A 27,223-nucleotide genomic window follows, 5' to 3' on the forward strand; every position below is an offset into this window, starting at 1 on the left:
AGATTAAATCGCCCCCCCCCAAAAAAAATAAAAAAATAAAACAAGCTACAGACAATACCCTACAATGACAAAGCGAAAACAGACTAAGAAATGTTTGCAAATTTATTAAAAATAAACTGAAATATTACATTTACATAAGTATTCAGACCCTTCACTCAGGACTTTGTTGAAGCAAATTTGGCAGCGATTACAGCATCGCGTCTTTTGGGGATAACAATACAAGCTTGGCACACTTGTATTTAGGGAGTTCCTCCCATTCTTCTCTGCAGACCCTCTCAAGCGCTGTCAGGTTGGATGGGGAGCGTTGCTGCATAGCCATTTACAAGTCTCTCCAGAGATGTTCAATCGGGTTCAAGTCCGGGACATTCAGCAGCTTGTCCCGAAGCCACTCTTGCTCAGGGTCGTTTTCCTGTTGGAAACCTGTCTGGGGCAGGTTTTCATCAAGGACCCCTGTACCTCGCTTCGTTCATCTTTCCCTCGATCCTGACGAGTCTCCCTACCCTGCCGCTGAAAAACATCCCCACAGCATGATGCTGCCATCACCATGCTTCATCGTAGGTATGGTGCCGTGTTTCCTCCAGACGTGACGTTTGGCATTTAGGCCAGAGTTCAATCTTGGTTTCATCAGACCAGAGAATCTTGTTTCTCATGTTCTGTGAGTCCTTTAGGTGCCTTTTGGCAAACTACAAGCGAGCTGTCATGTGCCTTTTACGGAAGAGTGGATTCCATCTAGCCACTCTACCATAAAGGCCTGATTGGTGGAGCGCTGCAGAGATGGTCATCCTCCTGGAAGGTTCTCCCATCTCTACAGAGGAACTCTGGAGCTCTGTCAGTGACCATCGGGTTCTTGGTCACCTCCCTGACCAAGGCCCCTCTCCCCAATTGCTCAGGTTGGCCTGGTTGCCAGCTCTTGGAAGAGTCTTGGTGGTTCCAAACTTATTCCATTTATGAATGATGGAGGACACTGTGTTCTTGGGGACCTTTCATGCTGCAAGATGTTGTACCTTGACACAATCCTGTCTCTGAGCTCTACAGAAAATTATTTTGACCCCATGGCTTGTTTTTTTTCTGATATGCACCGTCAACTGTGGGACCGTATATAGACAGGTGTGCCCTTCCAAATCATATCCAATCAATTGAATTTACCACAGGTGGAGAAACATCTCAAGGATGATCAATGGAAACAGGATGCACCCGAGCTCAATTTCGAGTCTCATAGCAAAGGGCCTGAATACTTATGTAAATAAATAAGGTTTGTTTTATTTTTCCTAAATTCGCAAGGAAATTCTGAAAACCTGTTTCCGCTTTGTTATTATGGGGTATTATGTGTAGATTGCTGAGGATTTTTTATTTAATCCATTTTAGAACAAGGCTGTAAAAGTCAAGGGATCTGAATACTTCAAGGTACTGTATGATTGTAAACTATGATGGATATACAGACACATTACCATTTATGGTCTGATCTACATCATGAAATATAAATAATGAACCCACAATGCAAATAGCATTTATTTTATTTAGAGGTTAAAAAGTCTTACAATATAGAGCTCCAGAAAAGATCATTTTCAAAAGGAGAAAACAAAACATGCTTTTACTACAGTGGAGAGGGCAGTATTCTCCCAGCATGCAGTGGAGCAGGTTTCTCCTGGGCTTCAGGTTCTGTTGTAAGGGGCCCCACAGACAGAGGAAACTACCAAACCAACACGCAACCTTCCCACAATGGTCATGAGTGAAGCGCACAAAAAGGTTACAGATACATGTGGAAAGATCTAGTTGGCTGGGTTCCTACTTCCTACTACAGGGGCCAATAAAGGTTAGCCTCAGTACCAGACAGTACTCCAGCTAACTATAAAGTGCCAATCTAAACAGAAGCATCCACAACAATCTCACTCATGCACTTCACCCAGGCTGAGAGAACTCCATCTTATCCAGTCAATTGAACTGCTCTAGTCCTTAAAACAGAGACCCGCCTCCTGAACTGCCAAGTACTCAAGCAATCCCTGCTCGACATCTTGTTCATTGTCACATCTTTGTACTTTGACAAAAACATCAACATCGTAATAAACCAGTTATTTCCTGTGATCTCATACACCTTTGCCCATCTCACACCCTGATCTCTCTGAAGGTTTCCGGGACTCTCTCACAGCATCTGTGGCAAGCCCAGGAGAAGCCCTGAGCCAATCAGCATCAAAATATATATATATATATATATATATATATATATATATATAAAAAGAGCTGAAAAGAAAAATATCTAAAGGGGGATTAAATAGATGGGTTGAGAAACAAAACCATTCAGAAACAAAGAGTGGAATCCACTTCCTCAAATCTCCCCACAACTTGAAACCGTTCATCCTTCCTCATGCCCGCACTGTGGGGTGCTCCTTTCCCCCTCTGGACTAGCATCAGAGCTTTGATGTCAATAGGGGGCATTGCATCACAGCGCAAGGCTCACACTTTGCATATTGCTAGAAGAAGAAACAGTAAGTCTCACCCACCAGTAAAAACTCTTCCCATAAGTCCCTGGGCTCAGGTGACAAGGGGATGAGTTCAGTGTTCCAAACGTGTCACCATTACAAGAAGCATCACTCCATGGTTGCCAGTTGGACTTCCTTTGTCAACGATAGTCTCTTACTGTAAAAGATTCCCTATTCAGTTCTATCGGGTTTTTTAGTACAAACCGCATTTAAAACAACTCAAACAGTATGATTTGCAAACACAGAACCCCCCCACCATATCTAAACTGTCTTAAGTCGGCAGCTTTTCTGAGCACTTTTGGATTCTGAATCCTTTATTTCGTTTTCAAATTTCTAAATGAAGAAAAATAGTAAAAATAAAATGCAAAATGTGTTTGTTTTGTTGCTAAATCAAAATGCAGCCATGTTTTGTTTTTTAAACTTTGAATTTGTTTTCTCTTTTTAACGTCCTTTGAAGAAAGTGGTGAATGTGTCGACCCATGGGCATCTGTCACAGTTCTGTTTCTTGGGGAGGCGGGGCACGACCATGCTCTTTCCAGAGGCTACTCTGCCTTCTGCAACTCTCCCCCAGGGGGCGCACAAGTGCTGCGCAGGCTCTTTTGAAGCACGTGGGCATCTGCCGGTTCTATCCTCTTGTAGTAGTTCTTTTTCGTCTCAATGATCTCAAAGCCAAACTTCTGGTAGAAGTCGATTGCAGACTCGTTGCTGATCTGCACATGACTGTCAGGAGGAAGAAAGGGAGCGTGTGAATTAAAGGTCAGGGGATGAAGGGATGTGTGGGTGACATTTTCAACTGAACACTGAGGGTCCATCACAAAAGGTTTCCTCCTTAATATGCACTGATGTGAAAACATAGGTCTGGTGAGAGCTAAGCAAGATGGTGTATGCCCATACCAGGCATTTTCTTTGTCCAGATCTTTCACATCAATGCACATCGACACAAGGAGAGAAAGCCATAAAAAAGAGATTATAAACTTACAGGTAAATGTTGTCAAAAGTGCCATCCTTCTCACAGATGTTTAACACATGGTTCAGCATCTTTGTTCCTGGTTACAATAAAAGACTAGGAGTTTGACAATATGCAATACACACAGGTTATCATGACCTGATACTGTGTAAACAGTGTAAGAGGATATAAGGAAATATGGTGTGACGCTGGCTATTGCTGGTGTATGAAACCAAGAAAAGATTGAGCCGTACCTATGCCTAATCTGCGGTAGGGCGCTAGGCAGCCCAGTGTCATGATGTACAGTCTCTTCTGGTTCTGAGAGTGGTCCACTCTGCAGCACACTGCCCCCACTGCAATGTCATTGAAGTACGCTGCAAATACAGGGATCAGAGGGCAGGCGTATTACATTAGTGCCATGCTGCAGTTTTTCCTCATATTACACCATTAGTTCACTACCAAAACAAATGTGTCAATATCAGACAACATAAGACTGTGGTTGGGCAAGCCTGTCTCGTCTTACCTAGCTTGGCGAGCTCTCCCACTTCGAGCACGTCCTTGTAGAACTTGTCATTGTAGCTGACTGGGAAGATGACCTGGTTGAGGCGTTTCAACTGTTTAATGTTGTGGGGCGTAACGTCCCCCAGCTCGATCCGGCTACTGGAACAAGAGCAGAACGGTCAACCAGCTGGGGACACAGGTGGGGGTGGACTCCAAGCAACAAAGATAGATAATGTGGCACTCCTATTCAGAGTGAATTCTACACAGGTCCGTAGTACGTACCCATACATTGGCCTATGTAGACAACTCATTAACTATGTTGATAAACTTAGAGATGTCTAACAGTTTGCTTGAGGACATGGTCCTGCCTATGCTTTGACCACTTCTAGGGAGCAGACAGGGAAGCCAGTTTCCTGCCACTGTGAGCCATCATTACCAGCCCAGATGCACTGACAGCTGCCACCTCTCATCCCAAAAGGCCAACACGCATACACCACAACGCCAGACAAAATCTTCCCCCTAAAGCAAAACCATAAATTCAATGGCGCCTGGATGACATGTTAGTTGCAACTAGAATAAATCTATGTATGTATACACACTTTCCTGTGTGCATGGATCATTTAAGATTAGTCAAGATGCAAATGTCAATCTCTGCAACCAAGAGTTTGTTTTCGTGTCTTGACTGTTTGCCTCAAATTGACCTCCCCCCGGAGAGCGCACAGATGTATTTATAGGGCGGCTCCTTATGTTAAAACCTCTAGGCCGACAACAGCTGCTGCTCACGTGTTCGCCAGCAGTCAGAATAGAGCGGCAGCAGAGATCATGCAACATTGCAGATATTCAAACCTAAGACATCTGCTCTGCGAATTAAAAAAAACAGAGACACCACATCATGAGACCCCATTGGACTTTGCAGACAAGATGGTGTCATGTTAGGAAAACTTGTTAAGTAAACATCAAGCTGAAAAACTGGTTTGAATGTTTCAACATAGAATCTACACATCAGTCTTTGTTGATCCACTGATTCCTTTCCTGTTGACACTTTAAAATAGAGCTAGAAATGCCCGAAGTAGTTGGCTACATACAGTAGTAAACATTTGCTACCTTGTGTCATTCCACCATAAAGATCCTATTAAATTCCTAATTCTAACCATTCCACTTATACTAGCTACTTGTGTGTTACTTACATGAATGAGTAAGGGATGCAGAATGTACCTAGTGTTTGCAAAGCAGCAATGAGGGAACTGATATTTTGTAGGCTTGACAGATAATTGCATAAGATGAACAAAGCACCTAGTTTTATGGTTGATGCTTACGCCCCAAACAGTACAGTTGAACCATTGGGTTATTGAATCATTTAGCTAGGTTGCCCAATAAGCTAGCTAGTTAGCCTAGTTAGCTAGCGAATCAACGTTGTCCTGCTTCACATAAATCAGTGATACTAGTTAAACATACTTCAAATAAACTGCTGACAAACGTGAACATTGTGCTAACGTTAGGTAGTGTGACCACAAATAGAAGGAGCATTGGTGGAGTGACAGTTATCATGTGTTCCATGTTTAAGTTAGCTAGTTAGCGTTAGCTACCTAGCCGCGTGGTTCACTAGTTAAGTAAAGTAGCTAGCTAGTTGGTTGAACAAGGTTGGAGTTGAGAGTGGCGTAAAGTAGCCGAGTAGTAATTATCTATAGCTAGCGACAAAGTAGGACATCGAATTTCAGGTTAGCTAATTAGCTACACGTCACGAACTAACAGGCAGGTTACGAACTTGTCCGACTTTTGTTCAAGCATGGTTCATTTGACGGGTAATGCAGGCACTACTAGTCACACTTAGCAGGTTAACGATGCTATTTGCTAACTAGCTAGCTAGCCAATGACAAACGGTGGTTAGCGAAACGAAAATCACTGTAGTGCCATCACTGGCAGATTATTTTACCCCTAACCGCGCAAAGGGTTTAGCTAGCAGCAGCATTGCAACCACCTCCCCGCCTGTAGAAAAAAGAAAAAAGAGACAAGAAAAAAACTTTACTCGTGATAAGAACACAGACATGTCTCTAAATGGCTTTACTCACCCTTTCATTGTAAACTACTGTTATTCCTTAAATTCGATGTGACTAAAGTTCTGAGTAGTTTACGGTTCGGTTGGGGGAATTTTGACAGAGTTAGGGTTGCCTCCCGTTGTACCCTCCACATGTGTTGCTAGCTGTTAGCTTAGCTACCGCACTCCTCCACGGCAGACGGTCAACTCTGACCCCACATGCGCAGAACGTTAATATGGCTACATATTATTATTAATCCAGTTATTTGTATTAGTCAGTTTGATGAAATGACATACATATTACTGTTTTTATTATAAAGCAGGTTTTGTGTTTGAAATATTGAAACATTTCGGGATGTTTGTTCTTTAAGTATGGGCTGACCTTTGACATTTTTGTTAGATTTTTAAATGTCATTTTTGCACATGTTTTTCATTATTCCATTTCTGATCATTTGTGGCGCAACTTGATATTTCATTTAAATTCATAGTATTGTTGTAAACTATCGTCATGCAAATCTCCAGTGTCCCACAGTGCAATCCATCTTTTTTACACGCAACAGCAAAATTATGGGTCTACCGCCATTTTGGCTCAAATGCAAAGATATGTTCTCAAAAAAGACCACATAATTCTACTGTTTGTTTTTCTGCCCTCCGTCTATTGTGGAGCCTTCCATCTTTTCTTGATCCGAGCCTCATTTCTAATTGCTGAATAAAATGCTGTGATGCTGCTCATCAGCTGTTCTGTTCTATTGTTGGTGATTATTTAAATGTCAAACTATATACGAATATCGAGAGAAAGTATTGTCTTTCCTTGTATAGTCTTTGACAGCGCAGTGGGATTGAACCACAGTGGAATTAATCATTTGCAGTGGTTGTGAGTCTTGCCATAGAGTTTCTGCGCTTTGCAAAGCGCTGTGAATGAAGTCAGCTGATCATTTGCTATCGCATGATCGACACTCACATCTTCTCTAGGCAGAGGATCAAGACGGTGGACCGTTTCATTTCTGAAGGTAGCTATCCCATTGTATTGTCATCATATCAGATTAAATGCAATGTCATTTTTGAAATGTATCAAAATGGCAGAGCAAGCGATTTTGACCGATGACCTACGCTTTAAATCGCCTACAATGTAGCCAACGATGGCTATCCATGAAATTGCATAAACGACCATGTTATTTCACTAAGTCTGATATTGTTTATCATATGAATTTAATAATTGGAAAATACATTTACTTCTGGTCGTGGTGTTTCATTCAAGTGTAGGCCTATTTAAATGAACAAAATGACAAATAACATGGATTAACTGCAGCTAATTATATTAATTAAACATGTTTGCATTATTGGGTTGATTAATCAAATACATTGCATCGCTGGCAGGGTAGCTTCTCAAATGTCGGGTGTTATTCCGCAAAAAAATGCGTAGAAGTCGTGCCTCAGCAGGTAATGTATTTGTCTTTCATTTGATCGATGGATCATTTTTTTACTAGCTACAATGTAACGCGTTATTTTCTGTGACATGGCCAGGGATAGACGTGTCATTTAACTAAAAGAACGGCGATACCTACAGCGCGTGAGCGATGGTGTTTACAAGGTGATTATGTTTGACGTACATCTTTGGGGCAGTGCAGATAAGCTATTAGGCATACTACAAATGTTATCAAATCCAGATACTCTCTGCATGTGAGATGTGGTATTGTAAATCAAACAATCACTTATTATTCCCATGCTGGTCTTTATTCCCTTGGTTTGTTCCTCGTGACAGATTGGCATGTGATAATGATTGTTTGATGGCGGAAGAGGAGGATGAGCTGGAGATGGTGCAGAGGAGGAAGAATAATTCAATGCAAATAGCATCAGGGCCCCACCATATCCTTACTTGGATGTTGAATTTCTCATCAGAAGTGTCTGCTCATAGGATATGACCTCTTTGGGTGAATCTCAATATTCTAATGTGAGTTCCCATTATCCCCCCCCCCCCCTCCATCTAATGTACTTTTCTGAGAAGTGAGGATAGGGTAAAGCAATATTGTGGAATCCCACTGAGGATTTTTCTTTCACCTGTCTAGTGCTATAGATTAGTGCAGTATCAAAGGAAGCAGATGCAACAAGGAAGGGAAAGGAAGCTTCAGGACTATTGAGAATGAGATCCACCCTTTGTGTATTCTATCTTAACAACAAAGAAATAACAGAATAGTTAAAAAATAACAGATAGTTAAGAGGATGATTGTCCCCAAGTGTTGATTCAGGACCAGTTTTAGTTTCAGCTTTTAGGACTGAGAACAGAGAACTTGATCCTAGACTTGCCCTTTGGGGCATAGGATCTCAGCCTGTGGGGAGTTGTTGGTAAATATGTGAATCCATTGTGACAAGGGATGCACTGAGTGGATTAGCACTATTTTGTAACATTTTAAAACTCAAACAGGAAGTTCAGTATGAGCTGTTGGGTTTGCAGGATTATGCAACAATTTGGAACCCCCACTTGCTCTAGTTGCATTACGAGACTGATTATGCTTAAGGAAACAATTTTATTAGGCTAAAGGTCCATTGTGTTTTATTACCTTTACACTCACAGAAAGACCTTCCTTACTACGGATTGTTTACGTTAACATTGCAGTACCCTGTGATGGGAGTGTATCCTCGATTTTAAAATGAGTCCATAGAACCTGGAAGCATGTCTGGGTTTTACACTGAATACTTCCCCTACCCCTGGCATTAATATTTTTCCCCTTAAAGGTTGGAACTTTAGGGAGATGAAGCTGGTCCTAGATCTGTTTTAAAGGGAAACTTCTGCCTGCATCATACCAGAGATTTGAGCTTTGTAGGTGGCTGCTATAAGACCAGACAAGTACACTTGTGTCAAGGGATTCAAGTTCACTCATCTAGCTTTTTATAGACCGGACTCTGAGTGTGTGAATCCGTATGTCTTGCACAGCATATGAACCACCAAGACACACACACACTCTGAGTGGACATCCCAATCTTTCCCCACACTAGGATTTTCCACTTCCTCAAATGGCCCCATATAACTTAGCCAGTCATGTGCCACAGTCATGTGATGCCTCATGCATATATTCATAGTCTCTATGCCAAAATCACAATGGAAGTGATTGATGGGTGAATTATTAATCAGTCTATTTTTTTCTGTATCCGTGTTCTTTAGCTTGTTTTACAAGACAAATTTGAACCTGTTGTAATCCAAAGGGAATTGAACATTCAAGTTAAGATTAAGAGATGAAGAGAAGATGGTCTTACATCTGAAGAACGCATATAAATGCTTACTAGATGGTCTTACATCTGAAGAACGCATATAAATGCTTACTAAGTCTGTCCTGTCCACTGGTGAGAACTGGAGGTCATCCTGAGCCATTGTTGTCTGTATCCTGCAGCTACAGACTAGACCTGTTGGGGGGGCTATTTCTACACAGATGACCCATCTAGCATGGAGGAAAATACCCTATCTGTGGTAAGGACGAAAGGGTGGTAAGGGCACTGAAGCAGGAATGGTGTGTGTGTCTACAGAGTGAGTGATGGGGGTTGTTCAATCTCCGTAGTATAGATGCAGGAGTATCAGGAAGCATCAGCCCCCTGTGTTAGATCACCTGCAGTTTTCTGCCTGTATAGATGACATTAAGTCACGACAGATTGTGTGTGTGAAAAAAACAACAAAGGGAGGCATAGGCTATTATGCAGCATTTGAGGGAGAAGCATACAGACAGTGGGAAAGAGGGAAGCATAGCCTTCACATAAGGTAGAGAAGAGCACAGAAATACAGTGATGCTTGCCTGGGATCTCCCCTCTAATGTTAGCGTACTGCGTCACACCCGGTGAGAATCGACCAGGGAGGAAGTCCAGAGGGAGCGGGGAGGTGTGTCCTATTTCTCACTTTTGATGCTGGTAAATCGTGAGTCTTCATGTTGGGCTGTAGTCTCTGGGATATCATCATGGTTGCAGATCGGGTAAGGGGTGCCATTGCCATGGTAACAGACCGACTGCGATTTGTATGTGCAGACCAGTGTTTCCCAAAGTCTGGCGTCGGGACCACAAGGGGTGCAGATTTGTTTTTTTGCCATAGCACGACACAGCTGATTCAAAAAATGTAAGCTTGTGTAACGGATGTGAAACGGCTAGCTTAGTTAGCGGTGTGCGCTAAATAGCGTTTCAATCAGTGACGTCACTTGCTCTGAGACCTTGAAGTAGTTGTTCCCCTTGCTCTGCAAGGGCCGCGGCTTTTGTGGAGCGATGGGTAACGATGCTTCGTGGGTGTCAGTTGTTGATGTGTGCAGAAGGTCCCTGGTTCGCGCCCGGGTATGGGCGAGAGGACGGTCTAAACTTATACTGTTACATTGGTGCCGTGACCCGGATTACTGGTTGCTGCGGAAAAGGAGGAGGTCAAAAGGGCGGTGAGTGTAACGGATGTGAAACGGCTAGCTTAGTTAGCGGTGTGCGCTATTTAAATAGCGTTTCAATCAGTGACGTCACTTGCTCTGAGACCTTGAAGTGGTTGTTCCCCTTGCTCTGCAAGGGCCGCGGCTTTTGTGGAGCGATGGGTAACGATGCTTCGTGGGTGTCAGTTGTTGATGTGTGCAGAAGGTCCCTAGTTTGCGCCCGGGTATGGGCGAGGGGACGGTCTAAACTTATACTGTTACTTGCTGATTTGAATCAGCTGTGTAGTACTAGGGCAAAAACCAAAACGTACACCCGTTGGGGTCCTGAAGACCGAGTTTGGGAAACTGGTGCAGACTGTTTCTGATTGTGTGCTATATATGCCAGTCTCTCAATTGCAGCAAGCTAAATTTTAAGCCTATGTGTGGTATGGCATTTTTCTGTGTGTAATCATATGGTATAGTTATGGTTCTACTCTAGTAGTGTGTATTCTTACAGGCTTTGGTTTTTGATTTCGAGGCTGGTTCTATTTAGTTGTGGAAGAGCACTGATTGGAATCATCCTCAGGATGTGTTGCACCTGTCACCTCGTTAGTCGAGGTGATTTTTAAGGGTGGGTATAATTTGTGGAACGTTCCAACAGGAATCTCTTCCAAAAACTTTGTAAAGTACAAGCAACACATACAAATGTGCATGATCAATTCACCTAGCTTACTAGCTGCCGAATAGGCATCAGCTCACCACGTAGTTTATTCTTAATGTTTGTTCATAAGCTACCAGATACATTTTTTGGAATTAACGTGTTGAGTGAGAACTTAATGACATTTGCCAACTCCCTACTCGGTATCTTGGCCGTGCTGCTGCTCCAGTTTCAACTGTTCTGCCTGCGGCTATGGAACCCTGACCTGTTCACTGTGATTACTATTATTTGACCATGCTGGTCATTTATGAACATTTGAACATCTTGGCCATGTTCTGTTATAATCTCCACCTGGCACAGCCAGAAGAGGACTGGCCACCCCTCGTAGCCTGGTTCCTCTCTAGGTTTCTTCCTAGGTTTTGGCCTTTCTAGGGAGTTTTTCCTAGCCACCTGCATTGCTTGCTGTTTGGGGTTTTCGACTCGGTTTCTGTACAGCACTTTGATATATCAGCTGATGTAAGAAGGGCTATATAAATACATTTGATTTCTTATTCAGCCCCTATACAACTTTGTATGCGTTGTTGGCAATCTTGTTATTTACAAACTTTTAGGAACAGATTCCTGTTGGAACGTTCCACAAATTATACCCACCCCAATTTAAGAGCTGCAGAGCTTGAATACAAAGCATTTTATTTTGTCTCCCTGTTTGATTCGGTTCATGGGTATTTTCACTCCCTAACCAAGTTGGTGTGGGTTTTAGTTGCTGGTAGTGAGGAGGAAACAAAGCTTCTTGAAGCATTGTTTTCCAGCCAATTTAGCGTCATGGTGGATGTCATAAAACCTCGCAGTCAAACATGAAATGGTTCCAATTGTTTTTTTCTCTCCATTTTATCCATTGTGGATTTGAGACACTTCAAATAAGGGCTGTGTTTTGATAACTGTAAATCTCTCTTGGACAATGTGACATCAGTATATTCGGTTTTATTTACTCAGATTTGAAAATGTTGTTGGCATAAAAGTCATGCAAGACTACAAATCCCTGCACGTCATCTCTAGTTGAAACCTTTGCTGTCAGCTACAAGCTACCTTGCTCCAAAATGAAAGGTGTATTAAAGTTTAATTTACTGTTTCATATTTATTTAACTAATATTTGTCTTATTTATGCACTTGGTGTTATTGCACAGAATACGATCCAAGTAGCCGTCATATTTATTGATATACAGTCAAACAAAGCACTGCAACATCTTGGACATTTTCCTTACAAGCCAAAATGTTGAATAAAATGACATTTGCAGTTGCTCTGCCGGTTGTCTGTACGGTTGGTGACTCATTAGGCTGAAATTAAGACAATCCACGGCAGAGTATTGTTTACCTGACTTAAGAGCACAGGTACTGAAGTAGAAATGTTTCACCTGGCACATGCTCAAAACCATGCAAATGCCTGCTAGTATGCACTTCGGTCTTGTGCACGTGCCTTTGGTCATGAGCAGACACCTTAATAGCCACACACACAGACCTGCGTTTGAAGTCTGTTTGTTTAATACTTTCCTGTGGATATTTTGTCTCAAATTTCGTCCAGCTGAAGGACCAACACCATGGACAATCTGCGTAGTAATTTCAAATAAAATTTTGTGACAGACAAGGGACATTTAGGTTCTTTCTATGTAAATGTACATGGAGTACACAATTGAAGGCACTGTCATGTTTCGTGACTAGATGGATGTATAGGGAGTTGGATGAGAAGCCTGTTGACCTTCTAATGACTGGGTCAAGTGTCCCAGCCATGACTGTAACCCACTATGGTCTGGGATGCAGTCAACCATAAAAACACAAATCAATACACTTGTATATACAGAGTGTAACCGTTCTAAAAGTAGCACTGTGGCGTTCTGTCTTCGAAATAACCAGAAGCATTCTTCAACTGTGCCCCATTCTTCCCAGATTAAAGTAACAGGGTGAGACAGAGATAAAAAAAAACAATCTTCCTTTATCGCCCTCATTCACACACTCACTCAATTATTCTTTCTCTCCCGCAGATCTAGCCTGTCGGGATGGACCTGTCTAAACTGCCTAAGATCCGGGATGAGGAGAAGGAGAGCGAGTTTGGATACGTCCATGGAGTATCCGGCCCAGGTCACTATCACTCAAATGGATCTGTCACCAGTACCTCTGTTTAGCCTTCAAAGGTTTTAGCTGATGACGAGCCCCATCTATATCTGTTGTAGTAGGCTAGGCTGTTTCCACCAATATTGCTTACACTAATCTGGGGGTTAAGTTTGGACTAGACATCACATCTGTCTCTCTTGCATGTGTTTTCCTGCTGTGTGACCTCTGACCTGTGTTGTGCCCTGGCTGTGCTTTAGTGGTGACGGCCACTGCCATGGCGGGAGCGGCCATGTATGAGCTGGTGAGAGTGGGCCACAGTGAGCTGGTGGGAGAGATCATCAGGCTGGAGGGAGACATGGCCACCATCCAGGTTTACGAGGAGACATGTATCCTAACGGGTTATATTGCACTGTTACTGCACTTGACTGTGGCGGTGTCCCAAAATGGCACCCTATTCCGTACGTGGTGCACTACTGTAAAAGTGTTCTGTAAAAGGAGCAGGGTGTCATTTGGGATAAAAATGTTTTACTGTACCTGACTGTCTATATACTCCCTTTAGGGTAGTATATAGATAGGGGTGTGTGTACATACTGTATCTGTACATGATCACCCATGTGTTCATTACTGAAACTATTTCTCTGGTACATACAATTCCTTGCAAAAGTATTCATCCCCCTTAGTGTTTTTCCTATTTTGTTGCATTACAACCTGTAATTTAAATTGATTTTTTATTTGCATTTCATGTAATGGACATACACAAAATAGCCCAAATTGGTGAAGTGAAATGAAAAAAACAACGTGTTTCTAAATAGTAAAAAACAGAAAAGTGGTGCGTGCATATGTATTCACCCCTTCGCTATGAAGCCACTGAAAAAGATCTGGTGCAACCAATTACCTTCAGAAGTTGCATAATTAGTTAGATTGCACACAGGTGGACTTTATTTAAATCAAATCAAATCAAATTTTATTTGTCACATACACACGGTTAGCAGATGTTAATGCGAGTGTAGCGAAATGCTTGTGCTTCTAGTTCCGACAATGCAGTAATAACCAACAAGTAATCTAGGTAACAATGCCAGAACTACTACCTTATAGACACAAGTGTAAGGGGATAAAGAATATGTACATAAAGATATATGAATGAGTGATGGTACAGAGCGGCATAGGCAAGATACAGTAGATGGTATTGAGTGCAGTATATACATATGAGATGAGTATGTAAACAAAGTGGCATAGTTAAAGTGGCTAGTGATACATGTATTACATAAAGATGCAGTAGATGATATAGAGTACAGTATATACGTATACATATGAGATGAATAATGTAGGGTATGTAAACATTATATTAGGTAGCATTGTTTAAAGTGGCTAGTGATATATTTGACATCATTTCCCATCAATTCCCATTATTAAAGTGGCTGGAGTTGAGTCAGTGTGTAAGCAGCAGCCACTCAATGTTAGTGGTGGCTGTTTAACAGTCTGATGGCCTTGAGATAGAAGTTGTTTTTCAGTCTCTCGGTCCCAGCTTTGATGCACCTGTACTGACCTCGCCTTCTGGATGATAGCGGGGTGAACAGGCAGTGGCTCGGGTGGTTGTTTTGCGTTGTGCAGACCTCACTACCCTCTGGAGAGCCTTACGGTTGTGGGCGGAGCAGTTGTCGTACCAGGCGGTGATACAGCCCGACAGGATGCTCTCGATTGTGCATCTGTAGAAGTTTGTGAGTGCTTTTGGTGACAAGCCAAATTTCTTCAGCCTCCTGAGGTTGAAGGGGCACTGCTGCGCCTTCTTCACGATGCTGTCTGTGTGGTGGACCAATTCAGTTTGTCTGTGATGTGTACGCCGAGGAACTTAAAACTTACTACCTTCTCCACTACTGTTCCATCGATGTGGATAGGGGGGTGTTCCCTCTGCTGTTTCCTGAAGTCCACAATCATCTCCTTAGTTTTGTTGACGTTGAGTGTGAGGTTATTTTCCTGACACCACACTCCGAGGGCCCTCACCTCCTCCCTGTAGGCCGTCTCGTCGTTGTTGGTAATCAAGCCTACCACTGTTGTGTCGTCCGCAAACTTGATGATTGAGTTGGAGGCGTGCGTGGCCACTTAGTCGTGGGTGAATAGGGAGTACAGGAGAGGGCTCAGAACGCACCCTTGTGGGGCACCAGTGTTGAGGATCAGCGGGGTGGAGATGTTGTTACCTACCCTCACCTCCTGGGGGCGGCCCGTCAGGAAGTCCAGTACCCAGTTGCACAGGGCGGGGTCGAGACCCAGGGTCTCGAGCTTGATGACGAGCTTGGAGGGCACTATGGTGTTAAATGCCGAGCTGTAGTCGTTGAACAGCATTCTCACATAGGTATTCCTCTTGTCCAGATGGGTTAGGGCAGTGTGGTTGAGATTGCATCGTCTGTGGACCTATTTGGGCGGTAAGCTAATTGGAGTGGGTCTAGGGTGTCAGGTACGGTGGAGGTGATATGGTCCTTGACTAGTCTCTCAAAGCACTTCATGATGACGGAAGTGAGTTTAGCTCAGTTACCTTAGCTTTCTTGGGAACAGGAACAATGGTTGCCCTCTTGAAGCATGTGGGAACAACAGACTGGGATAGGGATTGATTGAATATGTCCGTAAACACACCAGCCAGCTGGTCTGCGCATGCTCTGAGGGCGCGGCTGGGGATGCCGTCTGGGCCTGCAGCCTTGCGAGGGTTGACACGTTTAAATGTTTTCCTCACGTCAGCTGCAGTGAAGGAGAGCCCGCAGGTTTTGGTTGCGGGCCGTGTCAGTGGCACTGTATTGTCCTCAAAGCGGGCAAAAAAGTTATTTAGTCTGCCTGGGAGCAAGACATCCTGGTCCGTGACGGGGCTGGTTTTCTTTTTGTAATCCGTGATTGACTGTAGACCCTGCCACATACCTCTTGTGTCTGAGCCGTTGAATTGAGATTCTACTTTGTCTCTATACTGACGCTTAGCTTATTTGATTGCCTTGCGGAGGGAATAGTTACACTGTTTGTATTCGGTCATGTTTCCGGTCACCTTGCCCTGATTAAAAGCAGTGGTTCACGCTTTCAGTTTCACGCGAATGCTGCCATCAATCCACGGTTTCTGGTTTGGGAATGTTTTAATCGTTGCTATGGGAACGACATCTTCAACGCACGTTCTAATAAACTCGCTCACCGAATCAGCGTATTCGTCAATGTTGTTGTCTGACGCAATACGAAACATATCCCAATCCACGTGATGGAAGCAGTCTTGGAGTGTGGAATCAGATTGGTCGGACCAGCGTTGAACAGACCTCAGCGCGGGAGCTTCTTGTTTTAGTTTCTGTCTGTAGGCAGGGATCAACAAAATGGAGTCGTGGTCAGCTTTTCCGAATGGAGAGCGGAGCAGGGCCTTATATGCGTCGCGGAAGTTAGAGTAGCAATGATCCAAGGTTTTTCCAGCCCTGGTTGCGCAATTGATATGCTGATACAATTTAGGGAGTCTTGTTTTCAGATTAGCCTTGTTAAAATCCCCAGCTACAATGAATGCAGCCTTCGGATATATGGATTCCAGTTTGCAAAGAGTCAAATAAAGTTCGTTCAGAGCCATCGATGTGTCTGCTTGGGGGGGAATATATACGGCTGTGATTATAATCGAAGAGAATTCCCTTGGTAGATAATGCGGTCGACATTTGATTGTGAGGAATTCTAAATCAGGTGACCAGAAGGACTTGAGTTCCTGTATGTTGTTGTGGCCCCACCACGTCTCGTTAACCATGAAGCATACGCCCCGCCCCTCTTCTTACCAGAAATATGTTTGTTTCCAGCTGGCTGCACCGACTCCGATAGCGTCTCTCCAGTGAGCCATGTTTCCGTGAAACAAAGAACGTTACAGTCTCTGATGTCCCTCTGGAATGCTACCCTTGCTCGGATTTCATCAACCTTGTTGTCAAGAGACTGGACATTGGCGAGAAGAATGCTAGGGAGTGGTGCACGATGTGCCCGTCTCCGGAGTCTGACCAGAAGACCGCTTCGTTTCCCCCTTTTACGAAGTAGTTTTTTTGGGTCGCCGGCTGGGATCCATTCCGTTGTCCTGGGTGAAAGGCAGAACACAGGATCCGCTTCGCGAAACTCATATTCTTGGTCGTACTGATGGTGAGTTGACGCTGCTCTTATATTCAGTAGTTCTTCTCGACTGTATGTAATGAAACCTAAGATGACCTGGGGTACCAATGTAAGAAATAACACGTAAAAAAACAAACATATACACCTGTTCTGAAAGACCCCAGAGTCTGCAACACCACTAAGCAAGGCACACCACCAAGCAAGCTGCACCATGAAGACCAAGGAGCTCCCCAAACAGGTCAGGGACAAAGTTGGGGAGAAGTACAGATCAGGGGTGGGTTATAAAAAATATCTGAAACTTTGAAAGAATATGTCACCAGTGGCCAGAAAAAGGCCATTGCTTAAAGAAGAAAATAAGCAAACACGTTTGGTATCCGCCAGAAGGCATGTGGGAGACTCCCCAAGTATATGGAAGATGGTACTCTGGTCAGATAAGACACAAATGAAGCTTTTTGACCATCAAGGAAAACTCTATGTCTGGCGCAAACCCAACACCTCTCATCACCCCTAGAACATCATTCCCACAGTGAAGCATGGTGGTGGCAGCGTCATGCTGTGGGGATGTTTTTTATCAGCAGTAACTGGGAAACTGGTCAGAATTGAAGGAATGATAGATGGCGCTAAATACAGGGAAAGTCTTGAGGAAAACCTTTGTCTTCCAGAGATTTGAGACTGGGACAGAGGTTCACCTTCCAGCAGGACAATGACCCTAAGCATACTGCTAAAGCAACGCTCGAGTGGTTTAAGGGGAAACATTTAAATGTCTTGGAATGGCCTAGTCAAAGCCCAGACCTCAATCCAATTGACAATCTGTGGTATGCCTTAACGATCGCTGTACACCAGCGGAATCCATCCAACTTGAAGGAGCTGGAGCAGTTTTGCCTTGAAGAATGGGCAAAAATCCCAGTGGCTAGATGTGCCAAGCTTATGGAAACATACCCCAAGAGACTTGAAGCTGTAATTTCTGCAAAAGTTGGCTCTACAAAGTTAAGCACGCTCTACAAGTTATGCACGCTGAAGTTCAGTTTTTTTTGTCTTGTTTCACAATAAAAAATATTTATGCCAAGGGGGTGTATACTTTCGCAAGCCACTGTACACGCGGGCCATGTCCAGATACCCATAATAGTGTACTACATACTTAAACTGCATACTATTTGCTCATTGTTGCATACTATTTAGCACATACCGTTTAGTTAAAAGTATGCAGTATGCCATGGCTGCAACGCAGTAGCGGCTCCTGATTGGCTGAGTAGATTGGGGGGGCCGAGTGCAGGAGGATTCTTCCAAATTCAACAGACATGCATCGCATTAAGTAGCCTGAAAGTATCTCATTACCAATTTAATTCATTTCTTTAATCTATGAATATGAATGGAGTTATAAGCCTACTCAGGCTGGTTATAGGCAGACCATCACATTCAACCTATACTGTAGACCATATAGCCCATCTATCCTATTTAAAAAGGGCTGAAGACACAAACAGATCATTTGGTTCCATTTCAACATATTTATTTATTAGTGAAACCAAAGTGCTGTAACACAAATTCAATCAAATAGCCTAGTACACACATCAACACTTTTCAAATGTTCAAATCAGAAGGCTATTGCACAGAAAAATGTTGAGTCAGGTGCATGGTAAATTCAGAACCACTGGACAGCAATGTAAAACAAAAAGCAGTGATCATTGAGAACGAGATCAGAATGCTTGCCCAGGCTTGATCCATTAACACATGGTGTGTTCCTGAGCGTTGTCACAGCGGGCGTGTCTGTTGGGGACCCAGTGCTGCGGACTGGAAAGCCTCTGTCTGTGGAGCTGGGCCCAGGCATCATGGGCTCCATCTTTGACGGTATCCAGCGCCCCCTAAAGGACATCAACGACCTAACACAGAGCATCTACATCCCCCGCGGAGTCAACATCGGAGCCCTCAACCGAGACCTGAAATGGGAGTTCTCCCCCGTCAAGAGCTTACGGGTGGGTGTGTCCTACTACTCTGTCAATGTTTTAATAAAAGTGTTGCGTGGTTTACATTATACAAAGTTTGAAGTGACCCTAGAGCAGAGTTTCCCAAACCTAGTCCTGGGACCCACCTGGGTTCACATTTTGGTTTTTGCCCTAGCACTACACAGCTGATTCAAATAACCAACTCATCACCAAGCTTTGATTGATTATTTGAATCCACTGTGTCGTGCTAGGGCGAAAACAAAAATGTGCACCCACGTGGGACCCCCTGACCCGAGTTTGGGGAAACCCTGCCTTAGAGCACATGCTGAACAACAAAAACATTGAATTGTTCAGCATTAACCCCTCATCACCGCTCTCTCTTTCTTAGGTGGGCAGTCACATCACAGGGGGTGATATCTACGGGATGGTGTTTGAGAACTCCCTTATCAAGCACAAGATCATGCTGCCCCCGAGGAACAGAGGAACCGTCACCTATGTGGCTCCCCCCGGAAACTATGACGTCTCGGTTAGTCCCACCTCCCTAGTCTCAATCCATAGTAATGCATGTGTGGAAATTGATGTATTTGGACTGAGGGTTTGGTGTGTGTTTCAGGACGTGGTGTTGGAGCTGGAGTTTGAGGGTATGAAGGAGAAGTTCACCATGATCCAGGTCTGGCCAGTGCGACAGATTCGCCCGGTCACAGAGAAGTTACCGGCCAATCACCCACTGCTGACCGGACAGAGAGTACTGGACGCCCTCTTCCCGTGAGTCCCCTCTCTCTTACTCCACCTTTCCCTCTTTTCTGTCACCTTTCTCCATCTCTGCTTCTGGGAAACTCTCTCACCACTCTCCCTCTCCACCTTTTTCTCGTTCTCCATCTCTGCTTCTGGGAAACTCTCTTACCACTCTCCCTCTCCACCTTTTTTTCGTTCTCCATCTCTGCTTCTGGGAAACTCTCTCACCTTTCTCCCTCGCCACCTTTTCCTCATTCTCCATCTTCAAGGACACGATCAGAATGTCCTTTCTTATGTCTTTGCTATTCTGCTTCAAGGAAACTCCATTACTACTTCTTAACTGTTTCTGCCAATATACTCAACCACTGCTTCCATCTCCCTGCCCCTGGTCTGTTCTGCTTGTCTACCTGTCTGTCTCTGTGTCCAGGTGTGTCCAGGGAGGGACCACAGCCATCCCCGGAGCTTTTGGCTGTGGTAAAACTGTCATCTCCCAGTCCCTGTCCAAGTACTCCAACAGTGACGTCATCGTCTACGTAGGCTGCGGGGAGCGCGGGAACGAGATGTCAGAAGTATTGCGAGATTTCCCCGAGGTTGGTGGTGTTATGTTATTGGATTATCATGATCATCACTATTACCCTTAGCCAGTTTCCAATTGGATGTAAGGATGATTGACAGTGTGTCTGTTCAATAGCTGACCATGGAGGTGGATGGGAAGACTGAGAGCATCATGAAGAGAACAGCGCTGGTGGCCAACACCTCCAACATGCCTGTGGCTGCCAGAGAGGCCTCCATCTACACTGGTAAGAACCCATCACAGGGCCTAGAACACAACACGGCACACCTCCCAGCCAATAGCAGGCCTGAGACCAAAACATGGAGCACACCCCCTAACCAATCACCTACTTATCTGCTGTGTGTACCTGTAGGGATCACACTGTCAGAGTACTTCAGGGACATGGGCTACAACGTGAGCATGATGGCTGACTCCACCTCTCGATGGGCCGAGGCTCTCAGGGAGATCTCTGGTCGACTGGCTGAGATGCCCGCTGGTGAGTGGCTGCTGGTAACACCCAAAATACAATTTAAAGCAATGTAAAGGACAACTTCTAAGGCTAGTGGGGTGAACTAGGTCTAAATCAGCTGGTCATAAAGAAAACACATTTTGTGTATGTCCACAGACAGTGGTTATCCTGCCTACCTGGGTGCCCGTCTAGCGTCATTCTACGAGCGTGCTGGCAGGGTGAAGTGTTTGGGAAACCCAGAGAGAGAGGGCAGCGTCAGCATCGTGGGGGCGTGAGTACAGTTAACCTGCCAACACAATCTATCCACGCTGGAATAGACAGAAGTGGAGTGCTTCTTCTCTCGCTATTAACCACATGTTACTGTTATTCTGTCCCCATTCAGTGTGTCTCCCCCTGGTGGTGACTTCTCTGATCCTGTGACATCGGCTACCCTGGGTATCGTGCAGGTATGAATACAGCCTGTTTCTATCTGGCTCTGATAGACCACACTCATACATATGGAGCAAAGAAATAAAGATCAGCTTTAGGGATTATCAATCCTTATCTTCATCCTCTATTTCTCTACTTCTACCTGCCTCCATCGTTTCTCTCTCACTCACTCACACTCACTCAATCACACACTCACTCACACACACACAGGTGTTCTGGGGTCTGGATAAGAAGCTGGCCCAGAGGAAGCACTTTCCGTCAGTCAACTGGCTGATCAGCTACAGTAAGTACACGCGGGCGCTGGACGAGTACTACGACAAGCACTTCCCTGAGTTCGTCCCGCTGCGCACCAAGGCCAAGGAGATTCTGCAAGAGGAGGAGGACCTGGCTGAGATCGTACAGCTGGTCGGCAAGGTGAGGGGGAACGAAGGGCATGGTGAAGAAAGAGAACCATTGGCCGCCAGTCCACCCATTATGCTATCATTGTTCTATTCATTCCTATGTGCTATCTTTCGTTGTGAAGTCTTTTATCCCTGAGTAGATGAAAGAAACATGGAGAATGCGTATGAATTTCCAGTTGCCCAGCGTTTTGAGATCTGTGTAATTTGAAGGGAACTTAATATTGTCCTTGCTGTCTTGGTGACAGGCCTCGCTGGCCGAAACTGATAAGATCACCCTGGAGGTGGCCAAGCTCCTCAAGGATGACTTCCTGCAACAGAACGGTTACACCCCCTATGACCGGTAACACACAGTGTCACTGTCTGACATACTCAAATATTTCCGGCAAATACCGAAAGACTACAACTGTAACTCTCTGCCCTCTAAACTCCCTGCAGGTTCTGTCCCTTCTATAAGACTGTTGGCATCCTGTCCAACATAATAGCCTTCTATGACATGGCACGGCACGCAGTGGAGACCACGGCTCAGAGCGACAACAAGATCACCTGGTCCATGATCAGAGAACACCTGGGAGAGATCCTCTACAGACTCAGCTCCATGAAGTTCAAGGTACAGCAGCAGTCTGACAGTTTCTCCATCTTTGTGTGTGTTCTTTGTCTTTCTTTCTACTTGTTTTATCTTCCCTCCTTGTACATGTCTGTTTTTCCCTGGATCTGTCTGTCTTTCTATGTAATCTCCATCTGAGTGTTTCTCTTGCTGTTTATCTGTATTTTGGTCTCTTTGTGGTGTTGTCTCTGTTTTTCAGCCTCTGTGTTACTTTGTATGTCTAGTCTGTTATAGGACCCAGCCTCTGTTACTCTGTATGTCTGGCCTCTTATAGGGCCCATCCTCTGTTACTCTGTATGTCTGGCCTCTTATAGGACCCATCCTCTGTTACTCTGTATGTCTGGCCTGTTATAGGACCCAGCCTCTGTGTTACTCTGTATGTCTGGCCTGTTATAGGACCAGCCTCTGTGTTACTCTGTATGTCTGGCCTCTTATAGGACCCATCCTCTGTTACTCTGTATGTCTGGCCTGTTATAGGACCCATCCTCTGTGTTACTCTGTATGTCTGGCCTGTTATAGGGCCCAGCCTCTGTTACTCTGTATGTCTGGCCTGTTATAGGACCCAGCCTCTGTTACTCTGTATGTCTGGCCTGTTATAGGACCCAGCCTCTGTGTTACTCTGTATGTCTGGCCTGTTATAGGACCCAGCCTCTGTTACTCTGTATGTCTGGCCTATTATAGGACCCAGCCTCTGTGTTACTCTGTATGTCTGGCCTCTTATAGGACACATCCTCTGTGTTACTCAATACACAGCCAGTCAAAATGTTTAGAACACCTACTCTTTCAAGGGTTCTTTATTTTTACTATTTTCATTACTGAAGACATCAAAACTATGAAATAACACATATGGAATCATGTAAACTCCGGAAAAAAGAAACGTCCTCTCACTGTCAACTATGTTTATTTTCAGCAAACTTAACATGTGTAAATATTTGAATGAACATAACAAGATTCAACAACTGAGACATAAACTGAACAATTTCCACAGACATGGAATAATGTGTCCCTGAATAAGGGGGGGGGGGTCAAAATCAAAAGAAACAGTCAGTATCTGGTGTGGCCACCAGCTGCATTAAGTACTGCAATGCATCTCCTCATGGATTGCACCAGATTTTCCAATGGGAAGACCCAGAGTTACCTCTGCTGAGGGTGAGTTCATTATGGTTACCAGCCTCAGAAATTGCAGCCCAAATAAATGCTTCACAGTTCAAGTAACAGACACATCTCAACATCAACTGTTCAGAGGAGACTGTGTGAATCAGGCCTTCGTGGTCAAATTGCTGCAAAGATACCACTACTAAAGGACACCAATAAGAAGAAATGAGACTTGCTTGGGCCAAGAAACACGAGCAATTGACATTAGACCAGTGGAAATTTGTTCAAATTGGAGATTTTTGGTTCCAACCGCCATGTCTTTGTGAGACGTAGTGTGGGTGAACGGATGATCTCTGCATGTGTATTTCCCACCGTAAAGCATGAAGCACTGTCTGTGATTTATTTAGAAATCAAGGCACTCTTAACCAGCATGGCTACCACAGCATTCTGCAGCGATACACCATCCCATCTCGTTTGGGCTTATTGGGACTAATTTGTTTTTCCAACAGGACAATGACCCAACACACCTCCAGCCTGTGTAAGGGCTATTTTCCAAGAAGGATAGTAATGGAGTGCAGCATCGAATGACCTGACCTCGACAACAAACCCGACCTCAACCAAATTGAGATGGCTTGGGATTAGTAGGACCGCAGAGTGAAGGAAAAGCAGCCAACTAGTGCTCAGCATATGTGGAAAATCCTTCAAGACTGTTAGAAAAGCAATCCAGTTGAAGCTGGTTGAGAGAATGCCAAGAGTGTGCAAAGCTGCCGTCAAGGCAAAGGGTGGCTATTTGAAGAATCTCAAATATAAAATATATTTTGATTTTTTTGTTGTTGGTTACTACATGAATACGTTATGTTATATGTTATTTCATAGTTTTGATGTCTTCACTATTTTCTACATTGTAGAATAATAGTGAAAATATAGAAAAACCCTTGAATGAGTAGGTGTTCTAAAAATTTTGACCAGTAGTGTATGTCTGGTCTGTTAAGAGTAACACAGAGGCTGGGTCCTATATGTTTTTGGTCTGTTATAGAACCCAGCCTCTGTGTTACTCTGTTTCTGGTCTGTTATAGAACCCAGCCTCTGTGTTACTGTTTCTGGTCTGTTATAGAACCCAGCCTCTGTGTTACTCTGTTTCTGGTCTGTTATAGAACCCAGCCTCTGTGTTACTGTTTCTGGTCTGTTATAGAACCCAGCCTCTGTGTTACTCTGTTTCTGGTCTGTTATAGAACCCAGCCTCTGTGTTACTGTTTCTGGTCTGTTATAGGACCCAGTGAAGGAGGGAGAGACCAAGATCAAGGCTGACTACGCCCAGCTGCTGGAGGACATGCAGAACTCCTTCCGCAGCCTGGAGGACTGAGCCCCCGACCCCTCATCCCAGGGGCAGTGCATGTCTGTCGTCGTCTCTCCCCCCCCCCCCCCCCCTCTCTCTCCCTGCAGATACCTCCACTGCAGCCTGGAGGACTGAGCCCCTGACCCCTCATCCCAGAGGCAGTGCATGTCTGTCCCCCCCCCCCCCCCCCCTCTCTCTGCAGATACCTCCACTGCAGCCTCACATTCCATTTCCTTGTGTTTACACCAAACCTGCCATCAGTTTACCCAATGTGTGTCTGTGTGGGCAAAAACAGAAGGAAATGTACTGTGTTCTTGTATTATGTTGCCTCCGTGTCTTTTCCCCAGCATGGTCAAAGATCTGCCCCATTACCTTTGTGTGTATGTTTACATGTCTTTGTGTGTGTGAGACATTTCATCTCACTCTTAACCCCTGCACTGCCCATCCCTCCCCATTTGTTTTGCACATGGTCTCTGGCCCTAGCTGTGCACCTGACGATGTCAGTTGATGTAATTATAGTTCAATACCCCCTCTATCTGTACAGAAAATTAACATGAAATACTTAAGCAGAGTGACTATTTATTGCAGGTGTGTGATGTGGACATCGCCTGGGCTGGTTGTTGTTTTTCTTATGATAGTGATTTACGTGGTGTAGTCTTGTACGTGTGTAAGAGGTGGGCTCTCTTGTCCTCTCCTTTCCACTGCTCATCCAGGCTGTATCACAACCGGTCGTGATTAAGTGTTGCATTGGGCGGTGCACAATTGGCAGCAGCGTCGTCCGGGTTTGTCCGGTGTAGGCCGTCATTGTAAATAAGAATTTGTTCTTAACTGACTTGCCTAGTTAAATAAAAAATAGGATAAGTGTTTGAGTCCCAAATAATAAAATGTGTAAAACGAAATAAAGCAACAAAACAAAATGGTGAATGTCGTGACTGTGTGTGATTCAGTAGATGTCAGTCTTCTCTGCATGTTCTGTACGTGTAATCGAGAGATTGCTGCTAGTGTATGATACGTTGATAGTTTGTGTGTGCCGTACCAACAATAGTAGTAGTGAACACAGAGATCAGATGCAGTCATGTATGTTAGTGTAAGAGTGACAGTAAATTGTGTCTGGTGCTGCTGGTTAAACTAGTATTGCTACGTGCATTCCTCTCAACTACAACATTTCAGTCACTAAAAATAATGTACATACAGTTGAAGTCGGAAGTTTACATACACCTTAGCCAAATACACTGCTCAAAAAAATAAAGGGAACACTTAAACAACACAATGTAACTCCAAGTCAATCACACTTCTGTGAAATCAAACTGTCCACTTAGGAAGACACCCCCAATAAAGGAGTGGTTCTGCAGGGGGTGACCACAGACCACTTCTCAGTTCCTATGCTTCCTGGCTGATGTTTTGGTCACTTTTGAATGCTGGCGGTGCTTTCACTCTAGTGGTAGCATGAGACAGAGTCTACAACCCACACAAGTGGCTCAGGTAGTGCAGCTCATCCAGGATGGGACATCAATGCGAACTGTGGCAAGAATGTTTGCTGTGTCTGTCAGCGTAGTGTCCAGAGCATGGAGGTGCTACCAGGAGACAGGCCAGTACATCAGGAGACGTGGAGGAGGCCGTAGGAGGGCAACAACCCAGCAGCAGGACCGCTACCTCCGCCTTTGTGCAAGGAGGAGCAGGAGGAGCATGCCAGAGCCCTGCAAAATGACCTCCAGCAGGCCACAAATGTGCATGTGTCTGCTCAAACGGTCAGAAACAGACTCCATGAGGGTGGTATGAGGGCCTGATGTCCACAGGTGGGGGTTGTGCTTACAGCCCAACACTGTGCAGGACGTTTGGCATTTGCCAGAGAACACCAAGATTGGCAAATTTGCCACTGGCGCCCTGTGCTCTTCACAGATGAAAGCAGGTTCACACTGAGCACGTGTGACAGAGTCTGGAGACGGCGTGGAGAACGTTCTGCTGCCTGCAACATCCTCTAGCATGACCGGTTTGGCGGTGGGTCAGTCATGGTGTGGGGTGGCATTTCTTTGGGGGGCCGCACAGCCCTCCATGTGCTCGCCAGAGGTAGCCTGACTGCCATTAGGTACCGAGATGAGATCATCAGACCCCTTGTGAGACCATATGCTGGTACGGTTGGCCCTGGGTTCCTCCTAATGCAAGACAATGCTAGACCTCATGTGGCTGGAGTGTGTCAGCAGTTCCTTCAAGAGGAAGGCATTGATGCTATGGACTGACCCGCCCATTCCCCAGACCTGAATCCAATTGAGCACATCTGGGACATCATGTCTCGCTCCATCCACCAACGCCACGTTGCACCACAGACTGTCCAGGAGTTGGCGGATGCTTTAGTCCAGGTCTGGGAGGAGATCCCACAGGAGACCATCCGCCACCTCATCAGGAGCATGCCCAGGCATTGTAGGGAGATCATACAGGCACGTGGAGGCCACACACACTACTGAGCCTCATTTTGACTTGT

At 44.7% G+C, this 27,223-nt stretch overlaps 2 protein-coding genes across 4 annotated transcripts; one reads left to right on the top strand and one right to left on the bottom strand.

The window, feature by feature from the left end:
• Positions 1 to 1,496: 1,496 nt before the first annotated feature.
• On the bottom strand, positions 1,497 to 6,262 carry naa50 (N-alpha-acetyltransferase 50, NatE catalytic subunit). Of its 2 annotated transcripts, none has more exons than XM_021620307.3 (5): positions 5,994 to 6,262; positions 3,947 to 4,083; positions 3,678 to 3,797; positions 3,457 to 3,523; positions 1,497 to 3,197 (listed from the first exon to the last, which is right to left on the bottom strand). In XM_021620307.3, exons 1-5 carry the CDS (start codon positions 5,999 to 6,001, stop codon positions 3,020 to 3,022), a joined length of 510 nt encoding a protein of 169 aa, XP_021475982.1. In that variant the 5' UTR covers positions 6,002 to 6,262; the 3' UTR covers positions 1,497 to 3,019. The 2 variants fall into 2 exon arrangements, with proteins under 2 accessions (XP_021475982.1, XP_021475983.1); XM_021620308.3 differs by having other exon boundaries at positions 3,947 to 4,080; positions 5,994 to 6,201.
• A 225-nt stretch (positions 6,263 to 6,487) lies between these two features.
• Positions 6,488 to 25,665, top strand: atp6v1ab (ATPase H+ transporting V1 subunit Ab). Of its 2 annotated transcripts, none has more exons than XM_036935015.2 (15): positions 6,488 to 6,969; positions 13,018 to 13,114; positions 13,345 to 13,473; positions 18,938 to 19,152; positions 19,511 to 19,648; positions 19,736 to 19,887; positions 20,285 to 20,447; positions 20,549 to 20,657; positions 20,784 to 20,906; positions 21,036 to 21,150; positions 21,262 to 21,325; positions 21,519 to 21,722; positions 21,955 to 22,049; positions 22,145 to 22,316; positions 24,679 to 25,665. In XM_036935015.2, exons 2-15 carry the CDS (start codon positions 13,033 to 13,035, stop codon positions 24,769 to 24,771), a joined length of 1,854 nt encoding a protein of 617 aa, XP_036790910.2. In that variant the 5' UTR covers positions 6,488 to 6,969; positions 13,018 to 13,032; the 3' UTR covers positions 24,772 to 25,665. The 2 variants fall into 2 exon arrangements, with proteins under 2 accessions (XP_036790910.2, XP_090045668.1); XM_090189542.1 differs by lacking the exon at positions 6,488 to 6,969 and adding an exon at positions 9,010 to 9,422.
• Positions 25,666 to 27,223: the final 1,558 nt, after the last annotated feature.

Source organism: Oncorhynchus mykiss, chromosome 11 (assembly GCF_057628025.1).
Source record: "Oncorhynchus mykiss isolate SJ-2025 chromosome 11, ASM5762802v1, whole genome shotgun sequence".
NCBI lineage: Eukaryota > Metazoa > Chordata > Actinopteri > Salmoniformes > Salmonidae > Oncorhynchus > Oncorhynchus mykiss.

Coding starts and splice junctions, on each gene's coding strand:
- naa50 (XM_021620307.3), bottom strand. Junction 3,798..3,946: donor GGGAGAGCTCGCCAAGCTAG/GTAAGACGAGAC, acceptor CTGTATTTGCAG/CGTACTTCAATGACATTGCA. Junction 3,198..3,456: donor ACTTTTGACAACATTTACCT/GTAAGTTTATAA, acceptor TCCTCCTGACAG/TCATGTGCAGATCAGCAACG.
- atp6v1ab (XM_036935015.2), top strand. CDS start 13,033: ATGGACCTGTCTAAACTGCCTAAGATCCGGGATGAGGAGAAGGAGAGC. Junction 19,153..19,510: donor CCCCCGTCAAGAGCTTACGG/GTGGGTGTGTCC, acceptor TCTCTTTCTTAG/GTGGGCAGTCACATCACAGG. Junction 20,658..20,783: donor AGAGGCCTCCATCTACACTG/GTAAGAACCCAT, acceptor GTGTACCTGTAG/GGATCACACTGTCAGAGTAC.